Source organism: Mustela erminea, chromosome 19 (assembly GCF_009829155.1).
Source record: "Mustela erminea isolate mMusErm1 chromosome 19, mMusErm1.Pri, whole genome shotgun sequence".
NCBI lineage: Eukaryota > Metazoa > Chordata > Mammalia > Carnivora > Mustelidae > Mustela > Mustela erminea.
The window spans coordinates 33,942,045-33,967,155 of NC_045632.1; the positions used below are offsets into that span (position 1 = coordinate 33,942,045).

The 25,111-nt window shown below is 53.9% G+C and overlaps 1 protein-coding gene across 15 annotated transcripts in view; it reads left to right on the forward strand.

The window, feature by feature from the left end:
• Window positions 1-21,902, forward strand: part of NLRC5 (NLR family CARD domain containing 5) — an 86,040-nt gene extending 64,138 nt beyond the window's left edge. For 7 of the 15 annotated variants that reach the window (XM_032326431.1, XM_032326429.1, XM_032326441.1 and 4 more), the window contains 23 exons: window positions 561-647; window positions 942-1,025; window positions 1,684-1,773; window positions 2,088-2,201; window positions 3,664-3,747; window positions 3,834-3,917; window positions 6,708-6,794; window positions 7,296-7,373; window positions 8,138-8,221; window positions 8,582-8,665; window positions 10,339-10,422; window positions 11,094-11,177; window positions 13,587-13,670; window positions 14,896-14,979; window positions 15,385-15,468; window positions 15,767-15,850; window positions 15,994-16,071; window positions 16,796-16,879; window positions 16,965-17,036; window positions 17,305-17,388; window positions 18,995-19,078; window positions 19,374-19,457; window positions 20,262-21,902. In XM_032326431.1, the coding sequence (XP_032182322.1) occupies window positions 561-647; window positions 942-1,025; window positions 1,684-1,773; window positions 2,088-2,201; window positions 3,664-3,747; window positions 3,834-3,917; window positions 6,708-6,794; window positions 7,296-7,373; window positions 8,138-8,221; window positions 8,582-8,665; window positions 10,339-10,422; window positions 11,094-11,177; window positions 13,587-13,670; window positions 14,896-14,979; window positions 15,385-15,468; window positions 15,767-15,850; window positions 15,994-16,071; window positions 16,796-16,879; window positions 16,965-17,036; window positions 17,305-17,388; window positions 18,995-19,078; window positions 19,374-19,457; window positions 20,262-20,373 (1,978 nt within the window). In that variant the 3' untranslated portion in view covers window positions 20,374-21,902. Of the gene's footprint in view, window positions 1-560; window positions 648-941; window positions 1,026-1,683; window positions 1,774-2,087; window positions 2,202-3,663; window positions 3,748-3,833; window positions 3,918-6,707; window positions 6,795-7,295; window positions 7,374-7,866; window positions 7,932-8,137; window positions 8,222-8,581; window positions 8,666-10,338; window positions 10,423-11,093; window positions 11,178-13,586; window positions 13,671-14,895; window positions 14,980-15,384; window positions 15,469-15,766; window positions 15,851-15,993; window positions 16,072-16,795; window positions 16,880-16,964; window positions 17,037-17,304; window positions 17,389-18,190; window positions 18,652-18,994; window positions 19,079-19,373; window positions 19,458-20,261 lie in introns of those variants that run through there. The other 8 variants (XM_032326434.1, XM_032326433.1, XM_032326435.1 and 5 more) reach the window with 8 other exon arrangements.
• The last annotated feature ends 3,209 nt before the right edge of the window (window positions 21,903-25,111 follow it).

Below are 25,111 nucleotides of genomic sequence, written 5' to 3' on the forward strand. Positions count from 1 at the left end.
GTATCGCTGACTATATTCACTCTGCTCTACTTTTCATCTTATGCTTTACATCATCCCCTTGACTTATTTTGTAACTGGAAGTTGGTATCTCTGAATCCCCTTCACCTCAATTCCAATGGCAAAGGCAAGAGCAGACATCACGCTTCTTCTCTCCCTCCCCACCTCGCATGTCTATTCATTAACGGGACCCCCAGGTCTGGAGCTGTCCAACTTGAGCTTGAATCAACCACGGAGAGATCCTTGGCCCTACGGTTTCTGATTCAGTAGTCTGGGCCCAGTTCTAGAATAGAATTTGCATCTGAAAGAGTTCCCAAGTGATGCGGGGGTGCGGCTGAGAGTCCCTGTCTGAGAACCACCTCCCCAGAAGGAGCCCAGGGGCGCCAGGTGGGATCTGCTGTGCCGGAGGGGAAAGTGGTGGAGGACAGAGAGTTCCAGAGAATCCAGCCTTGGCTGAGGTCCCATGGGAGCTGGAGGCCACACCCAGGACAAGCCCGGGCGGGCAGAGCGGGTTTGAGTGGTTCAGCGCCACCCCCCCGCCGGGCTTGCTGCCCCTCTTCCAGCAGGTTCACGGGCTGTGGCCTCAGTCAAGAGCACGTAGAGCCACTGTGTTGGTTGCTGAGCAAATGTGAAGACCTCAACGAGCTGGAGTAAGTTGGGGCATGGGAGGAGGGAGAGGAGCACGGGAGCACATGCCTGGGAGGTACTGGAGGGGGGGTAGGTGTGTGTGCACATGCGTGTGTGTGTGTGCAGGTCCTCAGCACCTGATGGGGGCAGTGCAGAGCTGTTGTGTCCCCTGGCGATCGCTCTGGGGTGCTGGCGCTGACGGTGTGGTGGGGGTGGGCATGGTGGTCTCCATTCGCGGTGATGGGGACTGCGGAGAACGGTCTCTGGCTGGAGGGCACATCGAACAGCTGACGACCTCTTCTTCTTGCCTCTTGCAGCCTCTCAGCCAACATGCTGGGTGATGACGGGCTCAGGTGCCTCCTGGAATGTCTGCCTCAGTTGCCTGTCTCCGGTTCGCTTGAGTAAGTGAAGAGCAGCCTGGGGGACAGCCGGGAGGAAGAGCCCCCACCCCCACGCTAGGCAGAGCCCCCACCAGACATCCAGGAGAGGCTGTGACTACAGCATGGTGACCCAGGCTGACTTGGGGATGGGGAAGTGACAGTGGCTAACCCGCAGACCCAGGGTCTCAGCTGTCCTGGCTTCCTGTCCCTCCTGTCCCTGAAGCCCCTCTGACTAAATCTGCAGGACACAAATTTGGAGATGTCCCCACAGCAGGGAGGGTCCCTGGGAAGTCACCATAGTCTAAGCCGATCTCCCAGGTGATCTGGGAGACTAGCGACCAGAGCCCAGATACAGCAGGTTGCTAGGCAACTGAGCTTTGGACTCTGGGTGTCCCTGAGCCCCTGAGCTGTCAGCCTGGCCCCACCAAGCCTGTGTCAGCCCCAGTGGGTGCAGCTCCTGAGGACACAGGGCCGGGTGCCCGTCCTGCCCGTGTGGGGAGAGTGCCCTCTGGCCTCGCTCTGGACCGCAGTGTCTGCTCCTGGAGAGTGGACGCTAGGACATTGAGGACTGTCCTCCCAGAGATGACAACCAGAGGAGAGGAGAGGAGGGGACTGGGCAGGGCTGCCCTGAGGTGCTGCCTCTACCCACCACTCATCCTGAACCTCATTTCTCTTCCAGCCTGAGTCACAACAGCATCTCCCTAGAAAGTGTCCTGGGCCTGGTGAAGATTCTTCCCTCCTGCCCACGCGTCCAGGAGGCCTCTGTGAAGTAAGACACCGGTGCCACTGCTCACCGCGGGGAGAAGCAAGACTGCTGTGCTTAACAGTCCTCTGTCTGTGTGACTTGGGGCAACTTGCAGCCCTCTCTGAGTCTCAGGGTTCCCTGAATGGAGGACCATGGTTTTTATCCTCTGAGGCCTAGGTGACGTGGGGACCGGGGAGGTCACCGAGTGGGAAAGGCCAGGTTTCAGTGTCCTCACAGAATGAGTTGGGGGGTCTCCTGTGGTCTCACCTTCTGGGGCTTCCACCTGCTTTTGTCCCATGGGCCCAGCCCCCTTCCCTCCTACACCCCCTGGTGTCTAGGGCTCTGGAGTCTGGGCTTCTGGCTTCCCCACACCCTTCTCTCCACAGCCTGGGCTCTGAGCAGAGCTTCTGGATCCACTTCTCCAGACAGGAGGAAGCCAGGAAGACCCTGAGGTAAGTCCTGGTCTGGAGTGTGGGACCAAGGGGAGGGAGTGGGGAAGAGGAGGCTGACCCTGAGCAGCTCTACCATTTGCCAGCTGTGTGACCTTGAACAAGTGACTTAACTTCTCTGTGTTTCAGTTCTTCATCTGTAAAAGGGTAATAATAGTTAAGACCTGGCCCTTAGTGTTATTACGAGGCTTAAAGGAGTTGATATGTACAAAGGGTCTGGCAAGGGCCTGGCTCACTTGAGCCCTGCGTCAGTTGCTGGGAGCCTGGGGTGTTCTCTCTCTCAGCCTAACCACCACCGCCTTGGGTCACTTCCTCTGTATGTCTTTCTTCCTCTGTGATCATGGCCTCTGAACTGGGCCCCTGCCTCTGGCCAGGCCTCCTCCAGTCCCTTCACTTCATGGCACCCAGAGGGATCTTCCCAGCACACTTGGGACGGTGTCACTCCAGAGTGCTAAGCCCTCCCGTGGCTCCCCATTGCCCCCAGGATCACGTTCAAATTCTTTAGCTTGGTCTAGCTTGGTCTCCTCTCCCTCGGTCTGATCTGGGTGCCACTTCCCATCATGGTCCTCCTCACCGCCCCCAAAATCGTACACAGATGCACCACACCACACCCCACCACACACGTAATGCACACACTCCACATGCATGTACACAACTCACACGCCCACACACCGTACAGACACACGCCACCCGTACACGCCCACACATCCATGGAACACACACATACACACCCACAACACACCCATAACACACATGCACACACATATTCAGCCCAAGGGACCTTCACTCCTTACTCAGTGAACATACACTGCCCGATGAAGCTTCCCTCCTGCCCAGCATTCAGCCCGACGCTCTCTTCCTTGTAGTTGCCAAGATAAATGTCTCCCAGTCCTTTCCTGCCCAGCTGAAATGTCAGCCTCTCGGAAGTCCCCAGGTGTCCCTGTCCCATGACCATGACCGGCCCTGGGAGGCCCGTCTGCAGGCCACCCAGGGCTACAGTGCCAGGAGTGTGGGGCCCCAGCAGGAATCCCAGGCCTCGTCCCTCCCAGGGAGCCTGCAGTAAAGGGGTACGGGGGAGGACGACCGTGGCGGAGGTTTGGGCCTAGGGTCAGGCTGACTTGGACTGAAACAGGATTCCGCCCATAAATGACATAGTTGGAATTGCATGAGATGCTGTGTATAAGGCAAGCTCCTCCAGTTACCCAGACGCTGGCCCAGGGCCTGGTAGCATGGAGTCCGGGCTCAATAAGGGACACACCTGCCCTTTCCTGGCAGTGGGCGGGGTGATCTCTCTCAAGAGATATCTCTCAAGAGAGCGGGAGCTGCATCATGGGCCTGTTCTCAGGCCTTTGTCCTCTGTGTGGGGCACCCCGCCGGCCCTAGGGGAGATGGGAAGAGGCAGGACAGCAGCCCTGGAGCCCCAGCAGGCCTCACCTGGGCTCTGCCCCTTCCCCTCTGCCCGCAGGCTAAGCCAGTGCAACTTTGGGCCAGAGCATGTGTCCAGACTGGCCACCGGCCTGAACCAGGCCCTAAAGCTCACGGCTCTCACGTGAGTCGCTGGGCCCACCCATGGGAGTGGGGGAGGGGCGGGGGCTCCCGGTGAGAGCCACCCCGGTAACGGACCTCTGTCCCCAGGCTGACCCGGTGCTGCCTGGGCCTGGAGCAGCTGACGCGACTGCTGAGTCTGCTGAGGTGGCCGGTGGGGCTGTTCAGTCTCAGGTACTGTCTCGCTCAGGGCCCCCGAGAATGGGTCTCCCCCAGGATCGTGCCCCCAGCCACATCCCGTACCCCACCCTGCCACCTGGGCCCTGCCTTAGCCCCAGAAACCCCCTCAGGCCCACGGAGAGGCTGCCCTCCTTGAGGTGGGCATCTCCTTGGGCACTGAAGAAAAACAAGAACCCGAAGAGGACACCCTGCTGAGGTCAGCAATAACATAGCAGATACCGGGTGTGCCTGCTCACGGAGATCATTTTAAAACTTCCAGAAAAGGGTTGCTGAAGGGGAGGGGGAAGGGAGTACGGGGACACTGGGTGACAGGCATTAAGGAGGGCATGGGATGGAATGAGCACTGGGTGTTCTAGGCCCCTGAAGAATCACTAAACTCTGGGTCTGAAACAGTAATACACTGTAAGTCAACTATTGTGAATTTAAATCACAAAGCAAATAAATAAATAGAAAAGAAATTTTTCAGAAAATCAGAGAAGTTACCAGCAGTAGAGAGAAGTTACCAGCAGTAAAAAGACTCCTGTCCTGAGACCCTGGGCTTGACGGTTATTGGGGGTTCTTTATGCTTGCTTCATCTTTTTTTTTTTTTTTTTTTTTTTTTTTTTTGGCTAAATTGTCCTCAAGTTATAGATCTTGTAAAACACGCCTCCTAAACATTTCACCACAAATTTAAAAAAAACGAGGGCGGCCTGGGTGGCTCAGTGGTTTAAGCCTCTGCCTTCGGCTCGGGTCATGATCTCGGGGTCCTGGGATCGAGCCCCACATCAGGCTCTCTGCTCAGCAGGGAGCCTGCTTCCCCCTCTCTCTCTGCCTGCCTCTCTGCCTACTTGTGATCTCTCTCTGTCTATCAAATAAATAAATAAAAATCTAAAAAAAAAACAAAAACAAGGATATTTTGCACACAATCGCGGTTGAATGAGGATTCCCAGGAGAATCAGATCCAGTCCGATCTAAAAGGTCCCACCGTCCCCAAATGGGGCAGCTGGTATGTCGGACCCAGGAGCCAGTCAGGCAGCACACTGGCGTGGAATCGTGATGGCTTTTAGGACTCTAAGTCCTTGTCACACACGCCTCCGCCCTGCTTTCCTCTTTTACATCACTGACCTGTGGACAAAAGGCCGGCTGGGCCGTGTCTACACTGGCTGGCTCTGTCTGGTAGCTTCCTCCCGACATCACTGCGTTCGTTCCTCTAAACCCCTGACTTTCCCGGAATGGGACTTAGACCCGAAGGCTCCATGAGACTCAGTTACATATCTGGGTCCCAAACCCTGAGTTCATGGCCGGGGCTCGGCACGTCTCAGCACAGCCAGTGACAAGGCCAGTGAGGTCTCGTGGCTGTCCCAGATGCCGTTCTCCTTCGGTTGTGGTACAACAGACCTAACAAAATCTATCCTCCTAACCATCTTCAAGGCTGAAGTTCAGGAGTGTTAAATGCAGCCTCATCATTCTGCATCCACAGCTCTTTTCTTGGAAAACTGAAACTTCACTCCCAAGACACACAACCCCGCTTCCCCCTCCCCCAGCTCCCGGCAGCCACCATTCTCCTTCTGAATCCACGGTTCGGGCTGCTCTAGGGACCCCGTCTAAGTGGGATCGGGCAGGATTTGTCCTGTCTGTGACTGGCTTGTGTCACTGCATCATGGCCTTAGGGTTCATCCCCATTGAAGCAGGCGTCAGAATTTCCTTCCTTTTCCAGGCTGACTGATGTTGCTTTGTACATAGACACCGTGTTCCGTTGATCCGTCCGTCCGTCCATCCATCCGTGGACCCTTGGGTGGTTCCACCTTTTGTCTGTGGTTCTTTATGCTACTGCGACTATGGTGTCCAGATACCTCTTTGTGTCTCTGCCTTCAGTTCTTGTGGGTATCTACCCAGCATTGCTGGCTCACCCAAAATAACGCTTTAAAATAAAACTTTTCATACTCTAAAAATAATCCATCCTCGTCGTAGAGATTTGTGGAAAATCCAGATGAACATAAGAAAATAGTACTTTGAAAAAGAAAAAAAAACTCAACATAAATTCAAAAGCAGAAATATCTTAAACAACTCTCTTTTTTCCTGCTCCTAAATTAATGCACGCACATTGTAGAAAGTCCGGAAAAATATTGGAAACTAAGGAAGAAGGGGAGAAACCACTCGTGAGAATTCTACCATCTAAACAACTGTCGTCAACTTTTAATAGATTTTTCTTGAATCTCTGTCTTCCCATTTCTTTTTTTCCAAAATATTTTGTTTATTGGTTTGAGAGCGAGTAAGCAAGAGAGAGAGCACAAGTGAGGTAGAAGGACAGGGAAGGTGAGAGAGAGAGAGAGAGAAACAGACTCCCCACCGAGCGGAGAACCCAACATGGGGCTCGATCTCAGGACCCCGGGATCATGACCTGAGCTGAAGGCAAACGCTTAACTGAATGAGCCACCCAGGCGCCCCTGTTTCCCTGTTTCTATCCATGTTTTCTTCTCTTTCCATACATATTTTTTCCTTTTTTAAATACAAAATGGGGATGTTCTATATAGGATTGTATTTCCTTGTCTTTGCCATGCAACTCTATATGGACCTTTCCTTAAGCCTAAAACTGCTGTTTTAAAAAAAAAGAATATTTTCCGTTGGGATTATTGCAGTAACTGTCAGAGCAAGGGTGTTGTTAATTTCCTGTTTTATGCTTGTGCCTAGTTGTGTAATTTTATAGTTTTTAAATAAAGCCAAAAAGTGTCTGAGCCCCGTCCTTGCCCCCCCCCACCCCAGCTCACCCCAGGGGAGCTTCATCTCCTTCTGTTTCTGCAACAGGGTGGAGGAGCCGTGGGTCGGCACAGCCGGGGTGCTCACCCTGCTAGAAGTCTGCACCCAGGCCTCAGGCAACATCACGGAAATAAGGTGAGTGGAGGGAGAAGGCCCCTCAGAATTCTTCATCTTTTCATGACCATTGGGACCGTCCCTCACCTAGACGTCAGTCTCTGGCCTTGTGCAGTAACAGCTGTGTCACTAGCAAATTCTCTGGATCTCCAAGATGGCAGGGACTACACATATTTGTTGGGACTTGTGCAGTAATCAAGCCACAGGGCCAGAGAGAGGATGGCAGCCACGGAATTAAGACAAAGAGCTGCTGGATCCCAGGTAGACACAGCTGGGCATCCACACTGATTGTCTGGAAGTGGCCCCTGGGTTACAGTCAGCATGCACTGTGGCTCTAGGACTAGAGGTGACAGAATGACATGGAGTAGCTAAGAGCAAAGGCTGTAGAGTCCCACTGACCTAGGTCCAGATGGATCCTGGGTCTGGGAGCTCAGAGTCAGTAGACGGGCAGCCCTGGGTGGAGCTCAGCCACCACAGGAAAGCTGCTGTGCACCTCGCGCTGGCTACCCGTTCTCTCCTCAGCATTTCGGAGACCCAGCAGCAGTTCTCTCTCCAGTTGGAGTTTCCCTGTCAGGAGAACCCAGAGGCCATGGCCCTCAGGTAGGACCTAGTACCTGGGCCCCCAGGGGGTAGCTGGTGATGGGCCAGGGGTGGGGATAACTGTTGCTTCTGATAAATGGGTCTTGTGCCTTGCTTAGAGTCCTTTGATATCCAGAGTGTCTACATGGCCAAAGAAGTCTGGCCCAGCCTGCCCAACCCCACCCCAAACCTCAGTATCAGCTCTACTCATCCCTACCACCTTTCAATTCCCCCAACACCACCTTGCTCCCTTTGACCTCGGGGCCTTTGCACAGGCTATCACTGGACCAGAATGTTCTCTCCTCTCCTGCCTTCTTCCTTCTTTACCTAGTTAGCTCTCCCTCATCCTTCAAGTCTCAGTTGAAATACCACCACCTCAGGAAAGCCCCTCTGAACCCCCAGACATAGTCAAGTTCTCCCATGACCCACCATTACAGATGCCTGGATTCACAGCATCCTAATCCATACAGCTCATTTTGGAAATTAAAATGTCACCCCTTTTGAATGAATGCAGCCCTGCCTGTGTACATTCTGAGGATCAGACCATAGCTGGATATCAGCCCCAACTCACCTCCTTAGGTGTGTTCCCTTGTGCAGTGAACAACCTGCACCGCCATACCAGCTGCCTCATCTGGACTTCTCCTTCATAGCACTTGCCATAATTGAATAGAAAATTGTGGGACTTTATTTCATTCGTGTTTATTTACCCCTCAAAGGTAAGCTCCTTCTAGGCAGTGACTGAGTCACTGGTGTTCAGAAACTTCTGCCTCCCTATCTACCTCCAGGTTGGCTCACTGTGACCTTGGGACCCACCACAACCTTCTTGTCTGGCAGCTGATGGAGACATGTGCCAGACTGCAGCAGCTCAGGTCAGAACCCTGAAATACCAGCTAGGGCCCTGAGTTCTCTGATCACCCCCCAGTGCCCCAACCAGGCCACATGGGAGAAGCTGACCAATCCAGGATATGGTCAGCATGGGAATGAGCAGAGCCTGGGGTAACATTTCTTTCTCTGGCCTTCTTGCTTCCCCAAGCAGGAGAGAATCATACTTGGCCAGTTGGGGGAGAACCCCAGGGTGGCCTAGGTGCCCCCACTGCGAGCGCTTGGGTGGTTCTTTCCCCTCTTTTGCCCCCTGCCCCCCCCCCCGGTCTTTGTATGCTGGATGACCCCCCCCCCTCCCCAGGAGCATCCAACCTGAAATCCTCTGGAATGTGCTCTGGCCTTTGCAGCTTGTCCCAGGTAAACCTCTGTGACACCAGCTCTCTGCTGCTGCAAAGCCTCCTTCGGTCCCTGTCTGAGCTGAAGACATTCAGGTATGCAGACAAGACGTTCACTGGGAGGCTGTGCTCTGCCCCCACACTTCCTGCCCCCTCCCCCACCCCAGGGGCTGGGACTCCTTGAGGCCAGAAAATGATGGCAGGGTGTGTGGTCATCCACATTGCCACATGGCAGGAGTGATTTCCTCTTTTTCCTTTATTATTTGAAATAACTGCAAATGAACAGAAGACCTAGAAGCAGTACCATATATCATTTTCCCAAATTCACCCCCTGTCAATATCTTCTCTCCCTTCTTCCCTCCTTCCTCACCCCTCCCTTCTGCTCTCCTCCCTCCCTCTTTTGCCGAGCCATTTGAAAGTCGTTGCATAAACGTGCCCCTTGGGGCGCCTGGGTGGCTCAGTGGGTTGGGCCGCTGCCTTCGGCTCAGGTCATGATCTCAGGGTCCTGGGATCGAGTCCCGCATCGGGCTCTGTGCTCAGCAGGGAGCCTGCTTCCTCCCCTCTCTCTCTCTCTGCCTGCCTCTCTGCCTACTTGTGATCTCTCTCGGTCGAATAAATAAAATCTAAAAAAAAAAAAAAATACTTTCTCAAAAAAAATAAAAATAAAAAATAAACGTGCCCCTTCACCCTTTGCTATTTCAGTGAATTGCCTAAGAACATTCCCTCCTGTAACCCAGTAAACCTATAAAACGCAGGAAATTTAACATCCTGCACTATCGTTATCAAAACTACTGTTCACATTCCAATTTTGCCAAATGTCCCAGTCATGTTGTTTGTCGCATTTCCCCTACCCGCCCCCCCAGCCCCGAGTCCTGGATTCTACCTAGGATCACTCTCTACACTTAATTGTCATTTGCCTTTTGTCTCCAATTTGGACGGGTCCTCAGGCCCTCTTTGTCTTGCACGATATTGTCATGACATTTACATCTGTGTGATTTTCCCTCTGTTTGGCTTCAGGGTTCCCTCAAGTTGAGGTTTAGGTCCTGCCCCTGGGGCAGAAACTCACAGAGGTGGTGTTGTGTTCTTTTCGGGGAGGCACACTTTGTCCCCCCCACCCGCCCCGGCTTCCTCCCCATGCTGGCAGTAATAACTGTGATTCCCTGCTGAAGGGGGGAGTGCCTGCCAGCTTTCTTCCCCTGCAAAGCTACTGTTTTCCCCTTTCTAATTAACCCATATCTTGGAGGGAGACACTTTAAGACGCTGTAGAAAATCCTGTCCTTTCTCACATTGTCGTCTGCCGATTTCCACCCTCGCTGAGAAGGCTTGCCTCAATCCAACGTCAGTATGATGGTTGCACAATGAAGCTTTTCTCACTTTTAATTCTCCTGTAAACCAACTGATTGCATCCGGGAGCAAGTGTCCTTTTGGGGCCAGTGGCTCTTGAACACCTCTCTAGTACTTGCTACTCAGCTTTGTGGTTTAAATAAAGATGCAGAGCTCGTGGTAAAAGCCCATCGCTAGCTAGACTTACAGTGAGGCCCGACTATGGCACAGGTGGTGAAGTTGCTACCTGAGTACGGTTTAGGGAAATACTCCACTGGTCCAGGCTGTATCTAAGTTTAATGATTCCAAGGTGGGGGAGAGTTATGAAGGGAAGGAGGGCACCTTCCCCCCTGCCCCACCCCTCCTCCTTGGCCTCTGCTAGCAACACTTAAGAGCTCTCAAGGCCTTGAGTCCCTGTCTGACCTTCTGCCTTTGACCCCCACCAGGCTGACCTCCAGCTGTGTGAGCTCTGAGGGCCTGGCCCACCTGATATCTGGTTTGAGCCACTGCCACCACCTGGAGGAATTGGAGTGAGTCAAGGAGGGGGCGGGGGCGGGGGCGGGGGCGGTGGATCTGGGAAGGGATGGCCCAGCCGAGGGCAGGGGTGGCGCGGAGAGCTGGGCCTTTGGTAAGGTGGGTGGTGAGACTTCGGCCTGTCTCTTGGCTCCCTGATGAAGCCCAGCAATCCTGGGTGTGGCCTGGGAAGGCTGAGCACTGCCTTCCTGGTCCCAGCTTACCACTGGCTCCGAGCGATCCAGGATGAGTAACCATGCCTGTCTGTCTTCACATTTCACATGAAATGTAAAATGGGGGTCATCGCCCTTCTCTGCCAGGGGGTCTGTGGGGTCGAAGGGATCACTGCACATGTGTGTCCGTGTGTCCCCTGGTCCTGGCTTCCTCTTTTGCAGCCCTCATCCAGGGCATCCTTTCTCAGCTGGATCATCTGAGACAGCCAAAGGCCAACGGCCATGCCCCCTCCTCAGGGACCCCAAAGCCCAGCCCTTGAGCCAGGAGTGCCCCGGTGGGGCCTGGACAAAGAGGGTGGTCCACAGATCTGCAGGACCACCAAGTTGCAAAAGATCTACAGACCCCGAGTTGCCCCCACTGAGGACACTAAGAGATGCAGATGGCTAGTGAGATAGCTCAGCTCCAGGAGCCAGGAAGGCTTGGCTGACACTCACCTCGTACTTGGCCTCTCCAGCTTATCCAACAACCCATTTGTTGAGAAGGACACCGAAGCATTGATGACGGTCCTTGAGGGGATGTGCTGGCTGAAGAGGCTCGAGTAAGTGGTGGTGGTGGTGGTGATGGGGAGGGAGGAAGGTGGGGAGGAGCTGGGAGCCTAGGAACCTTTTCCTCTCTTGTGAACACAAGCTGTGACATCCCTGATGGATACAGGTGAGCCAAATTACCCTCCCTTTTACTCCCTTACCTGGCTGAGTGCCATCAAAATGCTTGATCCCTGGAAATAAAATCCTCAGTCACGCTGACCCAAGCCAGACACTGACTGGCTCATGCCACAGGAAATTAGAAGGCAGCTAACTTCAGGCATGGCTGTATCCAGGGGTTCTGTATTTGTTCTCTCTCTCCGCCCTGTCCCCACCCCATCTTGACTTCATTCTCAGGCAGGTGGTCTCTGTGGGTGGCAGGTTTCCTCTCTCCAGCTTCACAGAAAAGGAGCACCTTTCTCTCTGTAGTTATAAGCTCTAGATGATTCTCACTGGACCAGCTCAGGTCACATGCCCACCCCTAAGCCAAGCACTGGGGATCAAAGCTTACAGTCTTCCAAGTGGCCAGATCTGGGTCACATGCCCACCCAACTATCTGGACTTGAGGGGCCGGCGGTGTTTCTGGACACTATTGTCAGAAATGGGAGAAACAAATTGTGGGCAGGTGAGAGGCACAGCTGTCGGCGCTCTTTGTTTACAATCATTTCCTTGGGAACTGGCAGTGTTTTTACTCTCACCTATAATTTGGAAGTCCCCGGGTTCCAACAAGAGCAGAGATAGTCTCAGTGTGAAGGACAGCACCCCCTCCACTGTGCCCAGTCATATCAGTATCTAGACAGAACCTTTTACACAGTGTCTTTTACTGTTAATCTCTAAGTTTCTCTGATGACCAAAAATATACCCCGGTTATAGAAAGTTTCGTAATTACAGAAATATGTAACAAAGGACACGGAATCCTCTGGCAGTGACACCCCCTGGGGAAACTGCTATGAAGGAGCAGTGTGTGAATTTGCTTCCAGATTTTTTTCAACATATGTGTTGAATAAGGCTTAAAAGTAGCCTTCTGACTTTTTGCCCAGTAACAGTAGAATTCTCCCACTTTGTCCCTTTCTGCTTGTCCTGGGGACCCGGGGCATGGATGGTATCGGAGAGACGTTTGACCAGAGGACTCACGTGTCTTTCTCCCAAGCTGTTTCTTTGTCTTCCCCCCATGTGCCTTCACCTCTGTCAGCCTTCCTTCTGGAAGCTTTTGTTGGGTGGGGGCAGGGAGAGGGAGTGTTGGAGGCCCAATGAGATCGTTGATTGGCTCATGCATGCATTTAACAAGTGTTTGCCAGGACCCGGGGCTGGAGGTACCACAGAGAACAGGACAGATGTGTGACCTGTCCCTGGTTTCCCAGGCAACTAGTGCCACTCTCTTTACCTCCCACCTGCTCGGCCACCCCAGCTCTACAGGGGGCATGATGAAGAGAGGGGATGGATTCCCCACCGTCCAAACGCCCCTGCCCGTTTCGGATCTGTCATTTCTGAGTGTTTCCTCCCCTCCACCAGCTGACGTCTTCCACCTGCCCCATCTGTGGCCGAATAGTCAGGGGTATGGCCCCTGGTTAGGAGCCATGCCACCTGGGTTCAACCCTTGGTAGGGTGACTGCTGTCCCAGTTTCCCTGGGGCTGAGAGTCGCCCATCCTGGAGCCCCCCTCAATTCTAGGCAGACCAGGATGCCTCTGAATGTGTGAGCTTGGGCAAATTACTTCTCTGTGCTTTTCTCCCCATCTTAACTTTGGCAAAAATGGCTGCACTTACCTCCTAGGGGTGTGGCAAGGATTAAATGAGATAATACATATGAAGTCCTTGGAACAGAGCCTGGCACAGAGTTCACACTCTGCAAGTACTGGCTCCTGTTTTATTATTATTATTATTATTATTATTATTATTATTATTCCCCTCTCCTGCCCCGGGTGGGGGCCTGGAGTGTGATCCCAGGGGTGACACATGCTTGGGGTTCAGGAACAGGAGTCCTATGGCCTTGGGTTCTGTTCTGTTGCTTCTACTTTCTGTGTGGCCTTTAATAAGCTCTCTAATCATGCTCTGAGCCTCAGTGTGCCTCATCTGCAAAATGGGGATGAGAGAGTTCTACTTCTCAGAATGGCCCTAAGCTCAGTGCTCAACCTCGAGTATATGCCCACTCTGGGGCCGCTAGGATGCCTGGTCAGCAGACTGGGTCCCGTGTGCTTCGGAACACAGACCTGCTGCCTGGGTGGCCTTTACTCATGCAGAGAAACGGCCTTTGGATGCCTCATGTGGTTTTGTTTTATACAATTTGTCTACTTCGTGTGGATGTAAATGGCTATCTTGGAGGTCCCTGGGGATTGCTGAGCACCAAGGCCTGCCGACTGGATGGGGCCTTGGTCTCTACCGGGGACCCAACCCCAGTGATGTCCTCCTCTGGCCTCCTCTCCTCCAGCCTCAGCCATCTGCCGCTGGGCAGCTCCGCCCTGGCCCTGCTCACCCAGGGACTAAGCCACATGAGCGTCCTGCAGAGCCTCCGGTGAGTGGCCCAGTGACCCCATGGGAATGAGTGGGAGGACACACCTGGGGTCTGCGGGGACCGCCCGCCCAGGGAAGCACTAGAGGCATTTCCCTGAGGACCCTCTGTGACTCCTGTCCTGGGGACGTTGCTGCCCTCCCAGGTCAGTGCCCACCGCTCTTGCCTTCTGCTGCCACCAGCTCCCTCCCGCTATAGGAGTGACCGCCAGGGGCTGGGCCCAAATCCTGGAACAGCTCTAAATGTGCACCGTTCTCCCTGTGTGCTCGTTCACATTTCTGATTCCACGAGCTTGCGCTGCCTAGATTCTGCATTTCTAACAAGCTCCCAAGTAGTACCAATCCTGGGGGTCAGTAAGGACGGTATGGTCTCTGATCTGGTGACCTTGGCGTTCTTCCTGTGGGCCCCTGGCCACCTTGATTAACAGATATAACACATTCTTTTCTTGGGATTTTGCAAAATATAAAATGCGGCGACTACAGATAAACCCAAGAGACTTTGTGTCTCCCCGAGTCCCCTCCCCGACGTGGCTGCCTAGAGTGCGTGACAGATGAGGTCAGAGAGTTCTGAGAAGCATATCAGATGGGACTAGGTCATTTCATCCAAAATTAATTCTCCGAAAGGCACTTCCCTAAAGTTTAATTTGTGAAAAGAAGGAAAACAAAACAACCTTCAGATCCTTGACACAGGGCCTTGACAGTTTACCTCCTGTGGTTTGTTGGGTTTGGGTTTTCGCCACTCATGGGGGCAGGGCAAGGTCAGGGTGCAGAAAAGATCAATAAACTGGCTTTATGGAAAAGCCCAGTGTTTGCATTGCTTAGAACACCTTTGCCGGGGAGAAATGATTTGCCTGGATTACGGAGCCCCATGAAACTGGCCATTAGCCAGGGTGGCCTGGGTGTTCCCTGACATGGAGGCTGAGGCAGGGACTGGCCAGACGAAACAGTGTGGCCACAGCTCCTGGGCTGGGGGAGCAGGGAGCTCTGGGCTTGCGTTTCCGCTTTGCCTGGGAGTCACCAGCAGTGCGTGGCCAGTCATGGTTCCTCCCCGGGCTCAGTTTTCTCATCTGGACTCTGGGTACAGTCATCCCCACCTTACCTGTCCCCCTCCCCAACCAACCCCTGAAGTTGAGCATATGGGTTCCTGGTGTGTAAAAGCTTGGCAAACCTAACCTAGCACCTTCAAAGGCCTGGGCCTCTGCTCCTGACCAAGGCCTCTGCTTCTCCAGGCTGAGCAGGAATGGTATTTGTGATGTCGGCTGCCTCCAACTTTTGGAGGCTCTCAGAGCTGCCAGCAGCTTGAAGGAGCTGGGGTGAGTTGCCTCTCTGTCCCCCAACCCAAGACAACTTGAGCAGGGCGAGATGGGAAAAGCAAGGGGATCCTCGATTGAGTATGCTCTGCCCAGCCTATCCGCGTGCCTTCACCCGCTTCCCCCTTCACAACCCCAGGCCTAGACCGTCAGGAAACCCCAAGATGGGTTGTGAGATTGTGGGCTGCAGCAAGAGGGATTCAGGTCAGACACCAGGGAGAACATCCTGGAAACAGAAGACAAGGGTCGGAAGTCCTCACCTCAGACCGGTTGAGGGGCCTGCCTCAGTGTGAGCTGGGGCCTCTCTCTAGACATCACTACCCCTTCTGTGCTGAGAGGGGGGCTGTGGACGAAATGACATGGAGGGCAGGCGGATGGTTCCAGTCCTCCTGTTGTTCTCTCCCCAAGCTTGAGCCACAACCAGATCGGAGACTTCGGTGCCCAGCACCTAGCTGCCATCCTCCCCGCGCTGCCTGAGCTCAGGAAGATAGAGTGAGTGGTCAGGCCTCCTGACAGGGGCCCTCAGTAGCCATACCGCGGACGGAGAGACCCTGGCCCCGCCTCAAGCTGACCTTCCTGTGCCATCCTCAGTGTCCAAGCGGTGGGGCTGGGTTACGTGCGGGCCCCGCCAGCCGTGGGATCTTCAGCCAGCCCAGGCCCTGGTCTGGTCCTTCCTGCCCCCTCAGGTGGAGAGGGTCTACGGCGGGGGTGTGGTCTCTCAGGGCCCTAGCGGGTGCGCTCGGGTGGGGGGACCTGGGTATCCCAGGGTCTGATGTCCACCCACCCTCAGCCTCTCAGGGAATGGCATTGGCCCAGCTGGGGGAGTGCTGTTGGTGGAGTCTCTCGCCCTCTGCAAGCACTTGGAGGAGCTAATGTAAGTGTGGGTCCTGCTGGCTGCCCTCTGCCCTTCGTATCCCCTAAGCCCTCCTGGCCTTTGTGTTCCCCAGGGCGCCCAGGGCAACACGGGGTCTGGAGCCAGCCGGCCCGGTGCTCACCCTCATCTCTGTCCTCTTCCAGGCTGGGCTACAACGTCCTGGGAGATGTCACAGCCCTGAGGCTGGCACAGAGGCTGCCCCACCACCTGAGAGTCCTACAGTGAGTGTCCCTCCGCCGGGCTCTTCTGCAGGGCTAGCTGGGAGGGGTTCGCAGACAGCGCTGGGGAATCAAGGCCTCCACTAACGGAACTGCCAGCCCTAGGTCAGGTCGTGGTATGTGCTGGGACGGCCTGCCCCCGCCCTGCCCACTCCTCCCCTGCTTCGGGAGCCTGGGGCAGGGTGGTCAGGAGACCCAGCTTCGTCCTGGGTTGTGACCAGCGCCTTCTGGGCCGTGAGCCAAGCCGCTACCTGTTCTGAGTCTCGGTTTCCTTATGTGCAAAAGAAGTACCATGGTCTGCATTCCGTGTGTCCCTGAACCGGTCTCTGAGGGCGGGTGAGGCAGTGTCAGCAAAGGGCTGGACCACAGAAAAGCACCGGTTTCTGCCCCCGGCCTTGCCAAAGCCTCCCAGCAGCCAGCCCCAAGGCCGGTTGCTAGCTGCTCCGTTTTCCAGGCAAGGGAAACCAAGCCAAGAGACGCATGGAGAGCTTGCTTTACTGACACATGAAAGAGCCCCGCTTTGAACTTAGGATCTCACCCCTAAAAGCTGGGGGCCCTTAACACCGCCCCCCCCCGGAGTCCTGTGTGGATGGGGAGAAGGTTTGGGGTGACAGTGACCTGATGGTCTGATGGGGCGGCCTGAAACAATGCTGAGCGTGGGGGCTCTGGGAAGGCTCCTGAGCCCCACACCTGCCCACCTTCCACTCACCTTCTCCCCTTTCCCCAGCCTGCCCTCTAGCAGCCTGAGCCTAGAGGGGGCACTGCTCCTGAGCCAGGCCCTGGATGGACACCCATATGTGGAAGAGATTAGGTGAGTGTGGGCCATGGAGTGTGGGCAGAGGAGCAGCCAGGGCGGGTCTCGGGGCTCCTCTCACAGGTGTCTCCCTATCTCACAGCTTGGCAGTGAACAGTCTGGCGACAGGGGTCCCACATTTCCATCAGGGGCTCCCACTGCTCAGGCAGATCGAGTGAGTCGCCTCTCCTGACCACCTGGGGAGCTGGGGTTGGTGGGGAGGGAGGCAGCATCTGGCACCTGGGAAGGCTTTTGAAGGGACAGAGACCTCAAGTATAAGGAAGCCTGGGGCAAAAAGGGGCACCTTCCTAAGTCTCCCCCCACCCCCACCCCAGGCCACTCCTTTGCCTCGGGCCCCGACTGTGCGCGGTGGGCAGAGGCAGGCTGGCTGGAGATGCGGCTGACTCAGTCACGCTTCAGCCTGTCCTCTTGTTTGTCCCCAGCCTGGTTTCCTGTGAGATTGACAACCACGCAGCCAAGCCCCTAGCTGCCAGCCTGGTGCTCTGCCCCGCGCTGGAAGAAGTCCTGTGAGTGCTTGGAACAAGCCCTAGCGGGAAAGGGCGGGTGTCTGGGGGCTTGGCCTGGCTGCCCACCACCTTCCGGCCTAAAGCTCCCCGACCGGTCCCCCATCTGTAAGTGGGGAAGGTCTTAAGCCTCCTCTTGAGGAAATTTGAACATTGTGGCCATGAGTGATATTGGGCAAATCCATTCAGCCTCTCCTGCCTGTTTCCCCCACTGTGGGCTGGAGCAGGGCAGGCGGGGAGGTAGACTAGTGGGTCCCTGAAAGCTCTTTGCCCCTGACCTTCCCTTTGGGAGGTGGTTGGGTAGATCACCTCATCTGGTTTACAGAACCTCGATTTATAAACCTCTTGCTCGTGGTGAAGCATGCTCCCCACCGGCCCCCTGCCTGTGCCCACCCCCCTCCTGGCAATCAGATACGGTCTGGCCTTGGGCAGCCACAGGGGCGAACCACACTGAGGACTAGCCTGGGACCCTGACCACACGATGGAAGAAAATGCTCTTTCCTAGGGTATAGGACACAGGGGATTCCAAGAGGGTATTAGGTTTGCATCTTAAAGGGTTTTTTTTTTTTACATTTTTTATTTACATTTAATTAATTAACATATAATGAATTATTGGTTTCAAAGGTTCAGTTTTATACCCACTGCTCATCTCATCATGTGCCCTCCTTAAAGCCCATCACCCAGTTACCCCCTCCCTCCACCTCCCTCCCCTCCAGAAACCCTCAGTTTGTTTCCTGTGATTAAGAGTCTCTTACGGTTTGTCCATCTTAAAGGTTTTAATCCTTCTCATTACATGACACCAAAGAGAAAGTCTCCAGATCCCTGCTAAGGCATCTTTAACACCTAACACTGGTGCTTCTCCTGATTTATTTTTTACTTGATAAGCCAAGAAATAGTGTATATGACCATGGAGCGGATAATTATTTCATACCAAAGGTAAATCAGAGATGAGCCAGTGCAACCTAATTGCTGCGGTCTTGAAATATCACCAGCCAGAGAGTGCTTGAATTTTTTCTGCTTACGTTTTTCTTCGTGATTCTCCCTTTGTAACCAGCAGGGGGCAGGCCACAGGCTCAGCATCTTCGGAAGGACGTAGGTTCAGGCTAGAAATGATTACTATTGTCTGTGCTGTATTTGTCGTTGTAACTGCCTTCTGTTTAGGATTGTCAACGCAGGTTTCCCATTGATAGTAGTGATTAGTATTACTAAGATTAATCTCTTAAAATAAAAAAAAAAAAAAGCAGAGGGGAGGACCACTTTAGAGAAAATGGGGTGCATGGATATGATGCTGAAGGCACGTGCATGGTAGAAGTTTGCATCAGGACGTTGTTGCTGCAGACCATGTGCTCCAAATTCTCTGGACAGCCAGCTCTCAAGCTGTCTGGGTTCTTGAAAGATGACCAGCGCAACAAGGGGGTTGGGGAGAGGAAGAGACTTATCTCCACCCTGAAAAGTCTTCCACACGAGCATACAAGCACCCTATCAAGTGGCCTTTCTCACACCTGCGTGGCAACCTCCTTGGTCCCCAGCCCTCCGCACCTGCCACCATGTCTCTACCCCTTGACCTCACTGTTTTCCTGCCACTGACCTTAGGACCCCTCCCCTGCAGGCTGTCCTGGAATCTACTTGGGGACGAGGCGGCTGCAGAGCTGGCCCGGGTCCTGCCGAGGATGAGCAGGCTGAAGAAAATGGAGTATGAAGGGCACATCCTGGGAAACCAGAACTGGGAAGCATGCCAAGGGGAACCCCCGTCCTTGGGAAAACCAAGAGGCCACTTCCTGCCACAGAGCAGGAACTCATGGAGTTGCACATTCTGGTCCAAGCCCCTCTCAACCTTAGGTCTCCCTGGGCCCCTGGCCTTCAGCCTTCCTGCTGTACTGTGTTAGGTTCTGCAAGCATCTTGGCCTGGGGGTGGGGCATACAGGGAAGCCCATCGCCTCCCACTCAAGCCATTTCTCTTTCCCCTTTCTCTGCTATCTATTGAAAAGCTTGGAGAAGAACCAGATCACAGCTTGTGGAGCCTGGCTCCTGGTTGAAGGGCTGGCACAAGGGTCTGGCATCCAAGTCATCCGGTAAAAAGGGCTCACGGTGGGGGGATGATGGGTGGGAGGCCACACCAACCTCTATAATATAAGGGGACTCCCTGTACAAAGAGGCAAGATCTGGCTTGAGGATTATCAGAGGAGACTTGGTTCTCTCCACCAAGAATTTGGTGGAGAGAACACAGACCTGGATCAAATCCCAGCTCTGCCATTTGCCAATTATGGAACTTTGTGTCAGCAACTCAACCTCTCTTGACTTCAATTTCCTCATCTGTAAAATGGGCTCAATGATAGTATCAGGGAGTTGTTGTGAGGACTAAACAGTTCTATACAGCACTGAGCACAATGCCTAGCACATAGTAAGCACTTAAAATGATAGAATCAGAACCACCACATATAGCCATATAGGTTGTGCACTGCACAAGAGCATTGCCTCTGTGGGACACCATTCATATATTGGTATGTCAGATTTCTAGTAAATGGTAGTGAAGTGGCTTGTTCAATAGAAATGAATATTTCATGACAACTTCAAATGATGGAAGTAAAGTGTCATGAAGAAGGGGAGTTTTTCCTTATTTGCACGAACGTGTCATATGAGTGTGGTCCTGGCTGGGATCATGAGCTCCTAGGGATGAAGACTGAGTGGGAGAAGTCAGGAGGTGGGTGTGGAGGATATCCATCTCCTTAGGGTAGCCATGCTGGTCTAACCTGCCAGGTAGCTCTGGGCATGGCTCTTCCCCGTCTTGGGCCTGGGTCTCCCCATCTGTAGGGGATGGAGACAAGAGGATGGGCATGCCACTCCTGGTGCTCAGTGCCTGTCTCTGTGTCCTGCAGCCTCTGGAACAACCCCATCTCCCCCGATGTGGTCCAGCACCTGCAGAGTGAGGAGCCCAGGCTGGACTTCGCGTTCTTTGACAAGCAGCCGCAGCCGCCTCGGGGTAGTTGAAGGCCCTCCTCAAGATCCTTTGAATTCAGCCAAGTGAAGCCAACTTCCACTGACCAGGACAGTGGGCTCAGGAAAAGAGCCTCCACTGGGGGCCCCTGTGTGCTGCCCCAGGAGGGAGAGGCACATTGGTCTTGCTACGGTCTTCAGGAAGGGACCAGGAGCCTCGTGTGGCCAAAAGACTACCCCGTGTTGCATGTGACATGCATGACCAGTCAGAGACATGTCACACAATGAAAGTGTCATGATGTGATGTGTGACACAGAAGATCACATATGGCAGAATTCTCTGTGACGTTACATGGAACTTGCAGCGTGGCCTGTGGGTCAGTGGGATAGGTCCTGGTACCACCACGTGGCAGCACACATGATCCGTGGTTCGCATATGATATGTGACAGATGCTCATCTCATAGGACTTATGACTGGCCAGATACCCGCAGGCTGGTAGAAAATCTAATTTATTACTCTTTAAAATCAAGTATATATTTATACATTGCACTTTCAGAGCAGCTAAGCCAGGGAATGTTCTCCACCCAGAAATGGGATGGGGAGAGTGTCCAAGCACTGACTAGCCCAGTGGCCTGAGGGCCAAACCCTAGACTCAGCTATGAGGCTTTGGGATGAGGTCCGTCTTGCCTCAAGCCTCGGTTTTCCCATTTGTAAATGGGACGACTCCCTCCTCTTAAACCCCAGCTTCCAAAGACTTTGGGCCCAGATCTAGGGACGGTCCTCAGGAACGGATGGACCCAGTCTGACCTATGTCCTGGAAGAAGCCTTGTCTAAGGATGTGGGGGTAGGCACTACTGGGATAAACAGGCAAGGCCACTGGGTTCAGACACTACCTCAGCAGGATCTGGGTGAGCTCCCAGGGGCTGCACGTGCTACCTAACATTATTTCCAGAAAGGCCCAAGGATGGCCATGCCACACTTGAAGACAAATTTGAACAATAAATGTGGATGGTGTCCCAGCCTCTACCCTAAGTGTGATGTGTGCTGCTAACTCACCAAGGTCCAGAGTGGTTCACCCCCTGCCCCAGGGAGAGCAAGACAGACCACAGAGAGGTGAACTGAGAGCAACACTGGCCCAGGAGTCAGAAGACATGGGGTCAATTCCAGACTCTGTCTCTGCTTGGTCACAGGCTCGTGGGCAAGCTGCCTACCCACTCTGGAATCAGCAGTACTGTGAGAGTATTACAGAAACTCAGAGTGTTAGAACGGTCCTTTGTTTGACTTGCATGCTATTTAAACTCTTTTCGGAATCAGGCATCAATATTTAAAAGTGGGAGCTTTTACATAAATCCAGATTTTCAGCTTTCAGTTAGGCATTGGTCCCCACATTCCCACTCAAGGGAAATTCGTGGAGTCATTTGACCGTGCCCTTTAGGTATGGCACACATCTCTGTTTGCCACAGTCCTCACCACTCCCCAGTGTGTCCCCTTCTCCCTTTTGCTGCTTGCTGGGTCCTACTGAATGCCTGGGCTCTCAGCCCTGGGCGGGGTGGGGGGGGGGGGGTGCCGCTGATGGGTGGTATGTAAAAAAACATGGCTTGGGAAGTCAGATGGGCATGGAGTGGACTGTGACTTGACTCCTTGCTGCTCTTCGAAAACAAACTATTTCTGGACATGAGTTAGTAATCCCCCCTGGTCCCCAGGACTTTTGGAGCCGTCCAGGAAGCATGGTGTACAAAGTTTCTGGGAGGCAGCAAGTACCAGTTACATGCTAGTTTCCTTCCCCTTTTAGGGTTGAATATCATATGAGGTGAAGAGATGCTTGAAATGACAGGAGAACAGCACCCACTCCCTGTCACCGGCCTGTGGGCTGAACAGGTTGATGGCTGGAGAAGCTTTCCTCCAGAACAGCACCCCGTTGTAAAAAGCATGCAGGCGGCGGTGCAGTTACCGCCTACCACCACTAGAGGGCAGGTTGGCCCACTAGTGATTTCCTGAGACCGCTTCCTTGGCCATTGGGCCCAGAATGAGGTTAAGAGTGATGCCAGCAGCGGTTCCCACCTGGCCTAGGAGCCTGGGATGTCCTGCCTGCTGGTGGCTTACCTGGGCAGCTCAACCCTGACCTTTGCCGCCCTCCACGTTGTCTCTGGTCCCCCGGCAAGCATGAGGAGAAAGTCCTCCGGCCAAGTGCCAAGCATCCACACCCCTCAGGAGGACACGCTTATCGGGCCCGGGTCAGAGCACACCTGGCACCGGATGGTGTCATCCGCCTGGTTGTGGGGGAGGGGAGGGTCAGGCAGGGGTTCTAACAAGTGTGCCTGGAAAACTCGAACCCCAGATTCTGTCTTGCCTCCCCCAGGAAAAGATAGCAAGGTGACCGTGGGCCCTCGGGGTGCCCCTTCCTACCCAGGGGGCCCTGTGCTGTCTTCTCTCTTTCCCCAGCACTGGAGTAGGAGTCCCTCCAAGCCTGAAGATGACTTGCCCCATGGCTGAGGGAGGAACAGAGCACCAAGCCGAAGCTCTAGGCCAGGTGAAATGCACACCGGGAGGGCCTCAAGCTCGGGGACACTCTCCATTTGCTGTTCATTCGTTTTACTTGTCCCTCCTCTCCCCTTCCGCTCTGCCCAGGTTCTTAAAACCCCAAGAAACTTTCAGCAGCTGCCCTGAGATTAACAGTCCCTTCAGCACGGCAGACCTGGCTGGCCAAGCCCACTCACCTTGCCCATTTCATTCATTTTTGTCTTCTGCCACCTGCCTGCTGGGAGGCCCGGACTGCCTTTCTCTCTAGCATGGATGAGGTCCAGTCTCCCCACCTCCTTCCTCTGAAGAGTAAGCTGTTTAAATATCTACACAAAACCAACACAATTCAAAGAAAAGTAAGGCTGGGGCCAAGTGAGCAGTGAAATGAAAAGGGAGGCCCCAGCTACCTGACGAGAACGTTCTCCCCTGGAATGTGATTGGGCCAGTAGGTGTCCATGTCTGTCTGCAAGGCTGGGAGAAGCCTGTTCTGCAACTTTGTCACTTGGCCTCTGTCCTTTCTGATGGGGGTCACCATCTCCCTTCTTGTCCCCACAGGCCTCAGATCCTCCCAAACTGCCCCTTCCGTCCTGTCCCCAAACACACCCATCTGAAATCCATGGCCCAGGCCAATACTTCTCGAATGATAAAGTCACAGTTATGGAAACTGTCACACGCGTGGAATCATCTGGGCATTTTGTTAACATGCGGGTGCAGGTTCAGCAGGTGTCGGGCGGGGCCTAGGATTCTGCCTTTCCAAGAAGACCCCCTCCCCAAGTGATGTCTGTCCTGTTGGACTACATTTAGCTTTGCGAGGCTGTCGACCAGGGAGTGGGGCTTACCCTGACTACAGGTTAGAATCACCGGGGGAACTTTTTAAAATCCCTTTTTAAAAAACAGAGTATTGGGGCGCCTGGGTGGCTCAGTCAGTTAAGTGTCTGCCTTTAGTTCAGGTCATGATCCCAGGGTCCCGGTATGGAACCCCACATCAGTCTCCCTGCTCAGCGGGGAGCCTGCTTCTCCTGCCTGCTTCTCCTTCTCCCTCTACCTCCTGCTCCCCCTGCTTGTACTCTCTCTCTCTCTGTGTCAAATAAATAAAATCTTTAAAAAAAGAGTATTTTGAAAGCCCCCCAGGCAATGCGAATGTGCAGCCACAGGTAGGTGGGGACTCAAGGGTATGGAGTAAGTGGCTTCTGGGGGAAAGCTCAGCAGGGCTCTGCCCCTAACCCCCTTCTTTTGTACCGAGGATCCTGGTAACCTTCTCTTTGCAGAGGAGGACACTGAGACCCAGAGATTTTTCCCCACTTGTCCAAAGGCACGTAGCTAGTAAAGGGTGGTGCCAGGAATCCAGCCTGGGTGTCGTGACTTTTGTTTTCGCTCATTTTCCCCTCGAGTTTCAGTGAGATACACATGACATGCAGCACCGACTGAGTGAAATGATGACCACAATAAGTTAATTAATATCCAGGATCTCCTAGAGTTACAAAAAGAAAAAAAAAAAAGTGAGAAAGAAAAATAATGACTTTTTTTTTTCCTTGAGAGGAAAGCTCTTAGGATCTACTCTCTTAACCACTTTGAAATTTTTTGCGACTCAGTCCCGCAGGGGAAGACCCAGTTTTCTCATCTGTGCAGTGAGAAGGCACAAGGACCCACTTTTATCAGCACTGAGAAGGTGACCTTCTGGTTAATCCTCCCTCGGGGAGGGTTTTGAACCCTCTGTCACCTGGCTTGCCTGGTTATTGTTCTGTAGGGCTTCCACCATCTGTGACCTCCTCTAGACCCATAGCCATCATCTGGGTAACAATCTAAGGCCCACTGACAAAGGAGAAAACGGAGGTCAAGGTCACAATAGCTGGCATTCAGCAAAGCCACAATTCTAATCCTACACCGGAGCAGGAAGCTGAGGTGGTCCTGGCGGGGTATTTAACGGGTCTGCAGGTCTGTGTGTCCTTCAGGAAGCCCCCGCCAAGTCTGGAGGGCTGGGAATTCTACCCAGACCTGCTCTGCCCCCAACCTCCCTGCAGGGCCAAGGCCAGGCTGGAGGGCGGTGGCCCCACCCCAGCCAGAGCTGCACATGCCCTCTGGACACATCCCAGAGCTTCCTGGAAAAGAACAGGGCTCCTTTGGCAAAGATCCTCCCAGGGCTGGTCTCAGGAAGTTCTGGGGACAGCTGGTCTGCCTCCTGCTCCTGGCAGCCACCCTGGTGAGGCACCCCGCCCCCACCCCATGTGTCTCCAGGCCTCTAGCCTCCAGAACGGGTGTCCTCACTGGCCCT